Genomic DNA, 12048 nt, shown 5'->3' on the forward strand with positions numbered 1-12048 from the left:
ACTGAATTTTATAATAAAATATGTTTATCTATTTTATTTCTTTGGCTAATCTTGTTTAAATAAGTCAAACAGTAAAACAAACAGATAGAATTTATGCACCTCAAGGAAAGGTGTTATCCAAATCAGTCTAGAATCCAAATAGTGTGAACAACAAAAAGGCTTTTTTTTTTTTAAAAAAAATTGATTTATATGCTGCCCTTCTCCGGAGACTCAGGGCGGCTTACAATGCGTTAAGCAATTGATCATTCACTGATCATTTATCAGCATTTGGGAGACATGCATACACCAGTATTTTGGACTCTCTAAGGTTAAAGAGTACCCACCCAGAAGCTTCTATTTCCTAGCTTAGTCCACAAGGTGGGTATTAAGTTAATTATTTGTATACAAAAAGCAAGCAGGCACTTTTGCACAAAGAAAGGACCCTGACTGGAGCATGATGTAATACACATACCATAGAAGTGAATGTTGCTTTAGAGAAAGGATGCAGAAATACTGAAGTTCTGGTGTTTTGAAAGAAAGACAAGGACTTTATATATCTAAATAGATCAAGTTGTATCTCATATGAAAGGAGGAGGCCAATGGATAACCTGACTGGCTTATGACAGACAAATACACTGACTGGAACATTCAGGATTAAGAAGAGGAGGAAGGCATTTTCTTTTGACATGATCATATCAAAGTGAATCCTGCCAAATGACAGAGCACCAAGTTATATTTAAACTCACTGTGGAGTAAGTTTGTGTAGCAACAATGTGATCCACATGAAAAGCCACAGATCAAATACTTTATTGTATTCTATTATGAAGTTTCTTGGTGTGCATTTATGGACAGAGAGACAAAATGAAGCTTCAGAAGGGTTTGGGATTTGTTTGCTTGTTTAATTGTCCAACTTAGTTTTTTACTGTTGTGTCTTTTTTACTGATCAGCAAGACAATTGGAGTCAAAAGTACTTTTTCTGCTGCTTGCTTTACAGTAACTTCTAGTAAGTCTTCAAGAATGATGCACAGCAGCCTATGGTAATCATGTATCAATATAAGATGAAAAGCATGCATAGTCAACAATAATAACAACAACATAGTTTCTTTCTTTATGAAAATAATCATGTGCTAGAGAAACTGGGCCATTCAGCAGCTAGTCACCTTACCACTTGTGACTTATGTGGTTTGCGTGTATCCACATATGTAGGGAAGGAGGAGTAAGAACCAAGGATGATCCAAAATCCATATTACAATTGTTGTTTCCCACCCACCAGCAGCTTTTATACAAGACTGTGTGTTACATATCAGTTGAGTATTACAGAGACTGTGTACAGACCTGGACCAAGAGAGGGGTCAGGCGCTTTGCTTTCAACCATTTCTGGAATCTCTCTGTCTTCCATAGAGCCCTCTCAATGCTACATCTTTTAGTCTGGGTAAGGGAAGTGCAAATTCTCTCATCAGACTCGTCATGTTGGTATTTTGTGGTTAATCGGGAGATCTCAACCAGTCTCCAACTTTTGCTGTCATCTGAATAGTTCCCAGGATAACGGGAGAGAGAGCTTGGAGGGAGGGTTAAATGTGAGGAGAGCCAACTGTCAAACCTGTCATCAAAACACAAACATAAAAGAGTGTTAATCCACCTTTGCCCAGTTTAGCATGGGAATGTTTTCCCATACTTTAAGATAGGCTTCCAAAAAGAGATCTATAAAATAAAGGCCATTTTTGGAAGAATGTTAATCTTGTGGCAAGCACTCCATGTTATTGCCACTGGAAGAGTCTAATACATTTCCCCCATTCCTTACTTTATTGGTGAGAAAAGAAACTGTAGAAATTGTAGAATACAATAACCCTAAGGGTACTTGTAGTTCAGAACATCTGACTACATCCCATTGGGTTCACAACCCCTAGTGATCACAGAAAAGGAAGTGCAAGACCTATTTCACAGACAAAAGCCAGGAAAAGCTCCAGACCCAGACAAGATAACTCCTTCTTGCTTCAAAATCTATGCTGACCAATTGGCCCCCATCTTCAGCAGAATCTTCAATAAATCACTAGAGATGTGCTATGTTCCTTCTTGCTTCAAATGCTCTACTATCATCCCAGTGCCGAAGAAGCCCACCATCAAGGAACTGAATGACAGAACAGCATAGATCAGAATGAAACCATTGGACCTGACCCCTGAAGAAAAGGAAATGGTAGACATAAACAATTAACAGTGATGACATATTCTGCAGATATGTATTTTTTGTTAATAGTTATTTAAATTTCATAATCATCAAAAACTTTTGCATTTACAAAGATGGTTGATTTTCTTCATCAACCTTCAGTATTAGCTTTCTTTTCATCCCATTGTAGAAACATAAAAAAGTATGTAAACACGTTTGGTGTAGCATCCATTTGGCATCAAAGCTGAATATTATAGCTTGCTTTCAAGATTGTTAGATTGTAAGAATGGCTCTTCTGTGAAGTTTGTCTAAAGCATAAAGAGAAACTCCCAAAGTTTGTTATGGAAGATTAGTTTCAGTTTCCTCTAAGTCAAGCCCTAAACTTGACTTCATCTTGGAAAGTACTCCAAGAGAAGAAAATACCTCTTAGAATCAAAAGCAAGTGTACAGTTTTTATAATGTATGGTTCTATATTTCAGTCAGTGAATGATTTTTCCAGGATTTTTTTTTTTTTTTTTTTTTTTTGTGACAGTGCTTTTGTAAGGAATGTTGGAAATAATTTAACAGAGGGAAGACACTTAGATCTCTACCAATGTTGGTGAATAAAACTCCCAGTGCTAGTTGTTGCTGTTGGGAACAAATGCCTACTTCCTAGAATATAAATTTGTAAACATTCTTTCAACAAACTTTTATTTATTTATTTATTTATTTATTTATTTATTTATTTATTTATTTATTTATTTATTTACTTACTTACTTACTTACTTACTTACTTACTTACTTATTTATTTATTTATTTATTTATTTATTTATTTATTTATTTAATTTGTATATCACCCTTCTCCCAAAAGGGACTCAGGGCAGTGAACAGCCAAAATTAAAATACATACAATACAAAAGTTAAGATAATTAAAAGAGATTAAATCAATCGGCCTCCCAATTTAAAACCCCAAGTCTATAAAATTTAAAAATCCCATTAAAAACCATTTAGGCTAGGCCAGCTTGCTGGAATAAATAAGTCTTCAGGGCCTTATGGAAGGTATGGAGATCCGGGATCAGTCGTATTCCAGGAGATAGCTCATTCCACAGGGTGGGTGACCCCACAGAGAAGGCTCTCCCCCTGGGGGCCACCAGCCGACATTGCTTGACCGACGGCACCTTGAGGAGGCCCTCTCTGTGAGAGCGTATTGGCCGGTGGGAGGTTATCGGTAGCAGCAGGCGGTCCTGTAAGTACCCTGGCCCTAAGCCATGGAGCGCTTTAAAGATAAGAACCAACACCTTAAAGCGCACCTGGAAGACCACCGGGAGCCAGTGCAACTTGCGCAGGAGAGGTGTTACATGGGAGTGCCACGTCGCTCCCATAATCACCCATGCAGCCTCATTCTGGACCAGTTGGAGCCTCCGGGTGCTCCTCAAGGGGGCCCCCATGTAGAGAGCGTTGCAGTACTCCAGGCGAGACGTGACAAGGGCATGGGTGACTGTGCATAAGGAGTCCCGATCCAGAAAGGGGTGCAACTGGCGTATCAGACGAACCTGATAAAAAGCCCCCCGGGCCATGGCCGTCATATGCTCTTCTAAAGACAGCTGTGTGTCCAGGAGGACACCCAAGTTGCGAGCCCACTCTGTGGGGGTCAATGACTCAGGCCCCAATAGCCAGCGATGGCACCAGCTGGCTATATCGGGATGCCGGCATCCACAGCCACTTGGTCTTGGAAGGGTTGAGTTGAAGCCTGTTCCTCCCCATCCAGACCCGCACGGCCTCCAGACAGTGGGACATCACTTCGAGGGCATCATTGAGGTGGTCTGGGGTGGAGATGTACAGCTGAGTGTCATCAGTGTACAGATGGCATTGCACCCCAAAACCACGGATGATCTCACCCAGCGGGCTTCACATAAATGTTGAACAGGAGCAGCGAGAGGATCGACCCTTGCGGCACCCCGCAAACAAGGCGCCTTGAGGTCGACCTCTGCCCCCCTGCCAACATGGACTGCGACCAGTCAGAGAGATAGATACTTTCCTCATCCTGCAGCTACCTATCTACCATCTAACTTGCTTTGGTAATTCAGAAGGAACTATTTAGAGAGATGTCATCAAAATCTGTCCAATTGTAAATTGTAAAGGGCAGCTGGTATCAGTGAAGAAGATATCTGGAGCCTTAAAAACAGGCATTATATAGAGCTACTGTATGTGGTCGCTAAGAGTTGACCCCAACTGCATGGCACCTATCAATCACTAATCAATATAAAGCAAAGACATACATGTAAAGGAAAGCAAACTAAAGCTCCATTGTAAAACCAAATTTAAGCAACAGGCAGACCAAAATTATTTTACAAAGTATATCCTCAGGACCTTTTTTATAAACCTTCATGCTAGGGAAATGTTGTGAATTTGGGCTTTTTTTATTTTGTGTCTGTCTTGCAAACTGTTATATTTATAAAGCTATAAAATGTTCAAATAATGTTGACGGAATAGTGCTCTAACAGCCTCCACAGACACACATTTACTGCTGGTTGCCACCTTTAAAGCGCTCCATGGCTTGGGACCTGGGTATTTACGAGACCACCTTCTGCCACCGATAGCCTCCCATCGACCGGTACGCTCCCACAGAGAGGGGCTCCTCCGGGTGCCATCGGCTAGGCAATGTCGGCTGACGACCCCCAGGGGGAGAGCATTCTCTGTGGGAGCCCCTACCCTCTGGAATGAGCTGCCCCCAGAGATTCGTAGGATTCACGACCTTCGTACCTTTCATCGCGCCCTAAAAACATTATTATTCCAACAAGCAGGGCTGGCCTAAATAATAATAACATTTTACTATTTTAATGGGTTGTTTTATTAGAATTTTTTGGCCAATTTATTTAATTGTTTTAAATTGCTTTTAATTTTTATATTGTTATTCTCCTTCGGGAGAAGGGCGGTATAGAAATTCAAAAAATAAAATAATAAAATAAAATAAAATAAAATAAAATAAAATATGCACACATACACACTAAGTGGCAGACATTCACAAAAATGTCCTGAATATTGCAATGCTTCCAATAAATCAAGGGAACCTATTGCAATTTTCTCTTATTATGAATATATTCAAATCTGTAAACATTCAAACCTGAAGCTTTGGCAAGATGATTAGGAGTGCGCAATAAAAACTAATTTAAAATTGATATAATTTATGACTCATTTGACTTAATTGACTGATTTTTAAAGTGTATTGAAAGATGCATATGATTTTGAAGACTGCGTTAATAATTCCAAGCAATGTATTTCAAAACTGATTTAAGATCCAAGCCTTGTGCTACAATGTTCACTTAGAAAACAATTCCAGTAGAATCTTTTCAGAGTAGGTGATTTGATCATTTGATACATTAATGCTAAATTTATTTAAAATTGCAGGGGGTTTTGCCCTCTAGCTCCAAAAGAAAATGAAATCTCTGCAAAGTCTTTAATTTTCGAAAAGCATTGAATTCTTAAGTGATGTTTATGAATGACTATTTTTTGATAGTACAATCCTGTGTATATTTACTCAGAGATAAATCCTACTCTTTGTAATGTGTGTAATTATATGACAGCAACATCAAAAAACTGTCTCCCCATGCGGGTTGCAACCAGACATTATTTTATGTGGTGCAAGAATTTTCAAGTTCTGTTCTGACACTGAAAATGCCCTGGTCTAGATCATGTAGTTACAGGCTTTGGGATACAACAAAGAGAATAATCTGATATTACAGGGGAAAAAAGCCATGTTCCTGAGTTTAAGCAGTGGATCCAGTTGTTGTCTATGTTTGAAAAGTCTTTGCTCTAAAAATGAGGAAGAGGCCTCAGTGTTATCCTATATGATCCAGATTTTAGTTTAATGTTTGAATTAATCTTGTATAATCCTGTATTTGCACTTATTATATGTATCACTGTTGTTGCTCTTACTACATTTAATTTATTTAACCATCGTCATATATTTAGCTCTTTTTTCTTCACTGTATTATCACAATTCAATTTAGACTTTTTTCTCTTGTAATTCACCATCTTAACAGTAAAAAACCCTTTATATATATATATATATATATATATATATATATATATATATATACATACACACACACACACCCTCAAGATCAGGCATATATGAAGTTATTTTCATCTTTCAACTTTTAATTTGAGAATTCTTCAGACTTTAAATAGCATCTAACTAAAAGCCAATGCGATCTTATGAAGATCATGTTGGACTTGAACTTGAAAATCCCTGGTTGACTCATGAACTGAATGCTCTCCCATTTACTGAATCTTCCTTGGCCTCATTTCAACATATATAGACAGAGGAATCCCAAAGGTATGTGTAATAGAGTTCCTTTGAGAATAAACTCAATAAAGATTGTAAGGAAGCTTACTTGCAAATATTTTTAAATAAGAAATAGTCACTACAAACGGCTAAACTTGTTGCAGCCTATCATTTGGTATTCAGTATAAATGGCTAAACAGATTAAGTCCAAATAGATCTTTTCCCATGAAATTCTTTAGGGCAAACTGAAAATGATCTGAGACCCTGACCTAATATGCAGGGAACTGGATTCTAGTACCATGTTGTATAAGTTACTGATACCTTGAAATGTTTTGTGGAAACTCAGCAAGAATAAATTAGAATATAGTTCATTATTCTGTCACTTTCTTTCATCTGAAGCTTTCTCTCTAGCTATGCAAGGCATGATAGACTTCTATTCAAAACGTTTTATATTTTGAGTAGAGATAAGCAAATCTCTCATTTCTACATGGAGTCATTTTGCTATCAAGTTTTTTCCATGATTCTGTTTCATTGTTATTAATTTGCATCTTTACCCCAACCCTCTCCTAAATCCTTTATAAAAAAGATTTTAAATATGCTTTTTAAGAGTAAAACCACAGTATTTAGAGATATGTAAAACCCTTTAAAGAGTAAATTCTGCTCTGTGTACAAGTTTATTACATGTGAACCAAGTAATTATACACATAATTGATAAAGAATAGATTCCGGGGATATCCTTAACTTTCTGTACAGAGTTTTTATGTTCAGTAAATGTAGAAAGCCATATGGCAATACAATAATAAAAAAAAGAACTGTGACTTTCTCTCACTTGAAGTCAAAAAGAGGTGCTTTAAATTTTGATTTAATATGCTTTGTTCTCATTTTAACTGCTATCCTACAGTTTATGACTTGATGTACTGTACACGTTATGTTGATATACTATGCAAATTCAATAAACCTTAATTAAACTGTATACAAAATAAACTAGGATATTATGCAAATATATTACATACCACTCAAGTAATCCTCCTCCTTCCCTTGTGCTGGCCACTCCATTCTCCATTTCTCCATTGCAGCGCAGCGCCCAGGATCCACTTTGATAGCGGTGTGTGTGTGTGTGTGTGTGTGTGTGTGTAATAATTTGCCTGGTCAAACTAATCCCACAGTCTCCCTTACATTGGGGCCAGCTTCAAATTGTGCTGCCAACTTAATTCCTCACCCCTCTCACTTTTTCCTGCAGACTGACCAACACCCCCTGCACGCAGTTCCATGGTCGGGAAGGTGAAGAATTGGGAAGAATTGGGATTCCCCCCTCCCTCCACTTCCCAATTCTTCACCTTCCCATGTAAGCTCTTGGGAGCATCAACTCCTTGTCTCTGTGGTAACCCCCTCTCATTCCTCGGAAACCTGGCCTCTTACAGGAGCCATCCGGAAGGCTGAAACAGCTGCGAGACCAATGTGCAGACAAGCACCCTTGGAAACAGCCTTTTGTTAAAGGGTGGAAATTTAACAACCGGTTCGCCCAGGATCAGATTGGCCGTTGCAGGAGGCTTGTCCCGCATTGTCAGGGTAATGATGATTTAAAGCTGACCAGCCCTTTAAGACTGAGAATGAGTCAGCGGGTTATTGCACTTTAAGAAGCTGCCTATATAAGGGAGGTCATTAGAGGGTGTCTTTCTCTCCTCATGTTCTATCTCCATTATCTCTCCATGTATTTCTCCATGTGCTTCCTGTTATAGTTGAAGATTGGTTGATTGCCTGGTTTTGCTTAGCATGTGTATGTATATATACATACATATATAACTGATACATACATACATACATACATACATACATACATACATACATATACATATACATACATACATACATATATAACAAACACAGCATGTAACAAAAGGGACAAAGATTGTTATATTTATATGATGTGGCTGAGGGAAACTTTCTATATTCCTAAAAGAATATCGCTGACAAATTATAGGCATATTCACCCATATCTGGCTGACCATTCAATGTACATTGTCACCAAATAATGAACCTTTCATTATCGTGGCCATAGGAATAGGACTATAGATGATCTTGTTATAAAGGAACAAAACAAAGAATCCAAGATATAAATGTAGATGGCAAACATAAAAATATAAATATACATTGAGAAAGACAAAAAGTCTAAGAAGAAGAAAATATGGAACAAAGTTTTATACAGTGAGTATTCAATAATATCATATAATTGTCCCTACTAATATTTGTTACATATATAACTTGTAGATAAATCACTGTTTGCAAAACCTCTGTGTACTGTATTTTGCTCCTGGGTTGTCCAAAACTAGTAGTCATGCTGTGCATACTCTGACACACATGTGCGGCAGAGCTGGAGGATGGGGATGGGCCACACCTCCCACAACAGCCAACCTGACCCTGGGCGAACCAGTTGTTAAATTATTTGAATCCCACCACTGCATCAGTTTCCATAAGTTGAAATGAAACAAGTATACACCACATCTCATTGAAGATCAGCTAAAGATCCAGTGTAGTTTTGAACAATGCAGCAAAGCAGATGGTGGTGTTTTTTTTTTTTAAATACTCACTTTCCATCAGCTGAATTTCTTGCAAATTTAATAGCTAACCTCAATATTCCTGAGATTAAGGGAAAAGTGCTTTTACAGTATCCTTTCCATCTTCACAGTCTTGCTGAATTTATTAGCATTGATCATACAAACCTAGTATCATTTCACAAATTCAGGGGAACTTTTGAGGTGCATTCTTATTTGAAGGAAGCTTATTTGCCTTGATGATCCTTGGTATCCCAATACAGTTGATACCCCTATATAGTAGTCATTGTTGCTAGGTTTTGTGACCATAAAGTAAATCTGAAGCATGGTTGTTGCCAAACAGTAATAACATTTTTTGTAAGGCTTTATGAATTAAGTTTTAACTCATCCCAAAGGCTGATTCAATTGCCACAAAGTATGTAGAACCTGAAAGTAATATTAAAAGTGGCTATTGTATGTGTGTGTGTATATATACGTATTTCAGAGCATTTTTGACGTAACGTGAGCCCAGTTTGCCTCCAATCACACATTGAACATTCATATTGAATAGCAGAAGGAGGGAAAGATGGCCCAATCCCTCAGCCCTTTCAGAGAATTTGCAAAAGTTTAAAGAATGCAGAGATATACAAGACATCCATAGGGCCCCTTGCAATCTGTAGATCCAATCATGTATGTCTGTGCTGGGGATTTAAATATACAAATACAAAATAGCTAAAAATATATATACTAGGTTTTACCAAGGCTGTCATGATTATATTATATTACCTTCAATATGAGAGCAGACAGAAAAAAAGTCAACTTATCTATCTGGTTCAGTAGCAATAACCATCAGATAAAATTATACCGTAGTTTACTAGCACAACAATTTCTGTCTGCTGTGCTACCAATTGTTTAAAAGCATTTAAAATTATATAAATCATTGGAAAAGAATGAGCAGTTCTCTCAGAACTCTCTCAAATCTGCTATCATTTTTTTTTCTCGTAGAAAACCTGAAATTGAACAAATCATGACAAGAGCACTAATAATTTCTGCAAATTAGAAAAATATATTAGGTTAAATTGCCATACTCCTTTAGCATAGCTCAAATATGATAAAAGTACTTGAGCCTGATTCATATTTTAGTTCATTCAAAATGATGTGAACTGAGCACACATTGATTTGGGAAAAGCTCAACTACAATAGTCTCAAAAATGCTTATCCCAACCCTAAAATTGAGGTCTCAAGCACTTCCAGGGAGTAAGTCCCTCTGGTGAAAATATGCTATCTTCTCACATCCTCTGTGTTCTTCTTGAACTTAAGATGATCAGATATAGTTTATCTTGGTATCACCATTACAGAGCAGTTCAGCCGTTAGCCAAAGGTTTCAGGCCTTCTTTGTTGCAGAGTCCCTTTGAAATGCCATGTCTTTAGAACCACATCAAGCCTGCCTAATGTTAATTTTAGAAGTGCTAACAAAACTTATTTATTTGAGGGACCATTTGAGTCTGAAATTAATTTAGCATCTGTAGCTCTTGGCTAGATATTGGAAGCCTAATATATATATATATTATTTTCACTATATTTAGATAAGCAACAACCACATAGTTGGAGTTGCTTCCAGAGTTCATAAAATTAGTAACATAAACATAGATATTAATCAAATAAATAAAATAAAATAAATTACACTGATTTCATTTTGAAAGAGTTAACTATGTGCGTGAAATTAATTGAACTCAAAATACATGATAGCAATCTGCCCCATGTCATTTCCTTAGCCAAAGTGTTTGAAATGTAAAGCAAACAGCAAACAACAGTCAAAATTTAAGGCATATTATAGTGATAAGTTTACTTATATTTTACGATACAATTGTTAAAGTCAAAACTTGCTTATGCAAATTATAAGGAACTTTTTAAAAAAGCAACTAAGCTTTTGAAATAATATTGATGTAAGGTCTTTCTAGGACAAAAATGGATGCTTGCATCTTTAAATGATTTAGCAATTTATTAATAATTTCAGTAAAATTATATGTGTTGCTAGCATATAAATGTGTGCCAGGTTGCGTGATGGCAAATTTATATATTCGAGGGGTTTTTTCCTCCTCCAAAGAAGTAAATCCCATTTCCCCTTCATCCCACCCCAAATATGGTATGGAGATTCTGACCTTATTTCTTCTTTAAAGAATTTCTTGCAAATGGATGTTCCAATGCAGGCATTGCACTTATCAAGTCCCAAAAAGGTCCGACCAAAAGTGTAGCTGGATTTGACTCGGGGCCCTGAAGAGGGGGAAACTGTTGCTTCTAAGAATAGGTTGCAATTCACAGTGAAACTCAGAAGAGAGAGCAGGAATTTGGAGCCAAGGTGATACATCTCAAGCATCTCTTAGGTCTACCTAAATTCTAATATTCTCAGTTTTAATTGAACAGCATTTACAAAAGAAGAGAATTTGATCCAAGAAGCTGGAATATTTTTCTCTTACCAACTAGTTGGTAGCTTTAGTAGAAAGAGTATGAATTAGGGTGGGCACAAGGAAATACATGAGGATGCAGATAACATTTGTTGCTATAGTTACCTTTCCTCTTCTAGGAGCAGCTGCTGACCCACCCATCACAAAACACAGCATGCAAAAAAGCTTCACTCATCATAATGTTCATGGAGACAAATAAAGGATATCCTGTTGAAGGAACAGAAGTCATTCAAAGTGAAAACCCTAAAGGCATGGCTTCCAATATAGGCCACATTTATAGCCAGGACATGTAAAGTAATGAAAAATTGCACTTCAGTTTTGCCCTATTTTGTAAAATCCATGTTATAACTCAATTCCATTTCACTGGTTTTTGTGTTTGCAACAATTTAATCTCAGAAAGCCTTTCTGTGTACTTGTGAGTCTGTATGATTTAATACCGGTAGATATATTTTTCCATAGTGCTGAAAGGATGTGATTTATTCTAAAAAATAAGGCTTCCTCATTTCTCTCATTCTTGTTCCAGGATACAAATACTGGAAGCAGTGAAGAAAAACTATTGGAAAAAAAACTTGATTACATAAGAAATAAAAAAGAAACATGTTTAAATAGAACTTCAAGTAGAAAGTAGTAGAACTTCAAAT

General features: G+C 37.0%; 1 protein-coding gene across 1 annotated transcript in view; it reads right to left on the reverse strand.

The window, feature by feature from the left end:
• DIPK2B (divergent protein kinase domain 2B) overlaps positions 1 to 11310 on the reverse strand; it is a 52164-nt gene extending 40854 nt beyond the window's left edge. Inside the window, exons 1-2 of the mRNA XM_070943463.1 lie at positions 11105 to 11310; positions 1315 to 1579 (exon numbers count right to left, since the gene is read on the reverse strand). Coding sequence (XP_070799564.1) covers positions 1315 to 1579; positions 11105 to 11310 — 471 coding nt within the window. The remainder of the gene's footprint in view (positions 1 to 1314; positions 1580 to 11104) is intronic.
• Positions 11311 to 12048: the final 738 nt, after the last annotated feature.

This window comes from Pituophis catenifer, unplaced genomic scaffold (genome assembly GCF_029215685.1).
Source record: "Pituophis catenifer annectens isolate HBS135680 unplaced genomic scaffold, rPitCat1.0.hap2 SCAF_4, whole genome shotgun sequence".
NCBI lineage: Eukaryota > Metazoa > Chordata > Lepidosauria > Squamata > Colubridae > Pituophis > Pituophis catenifer.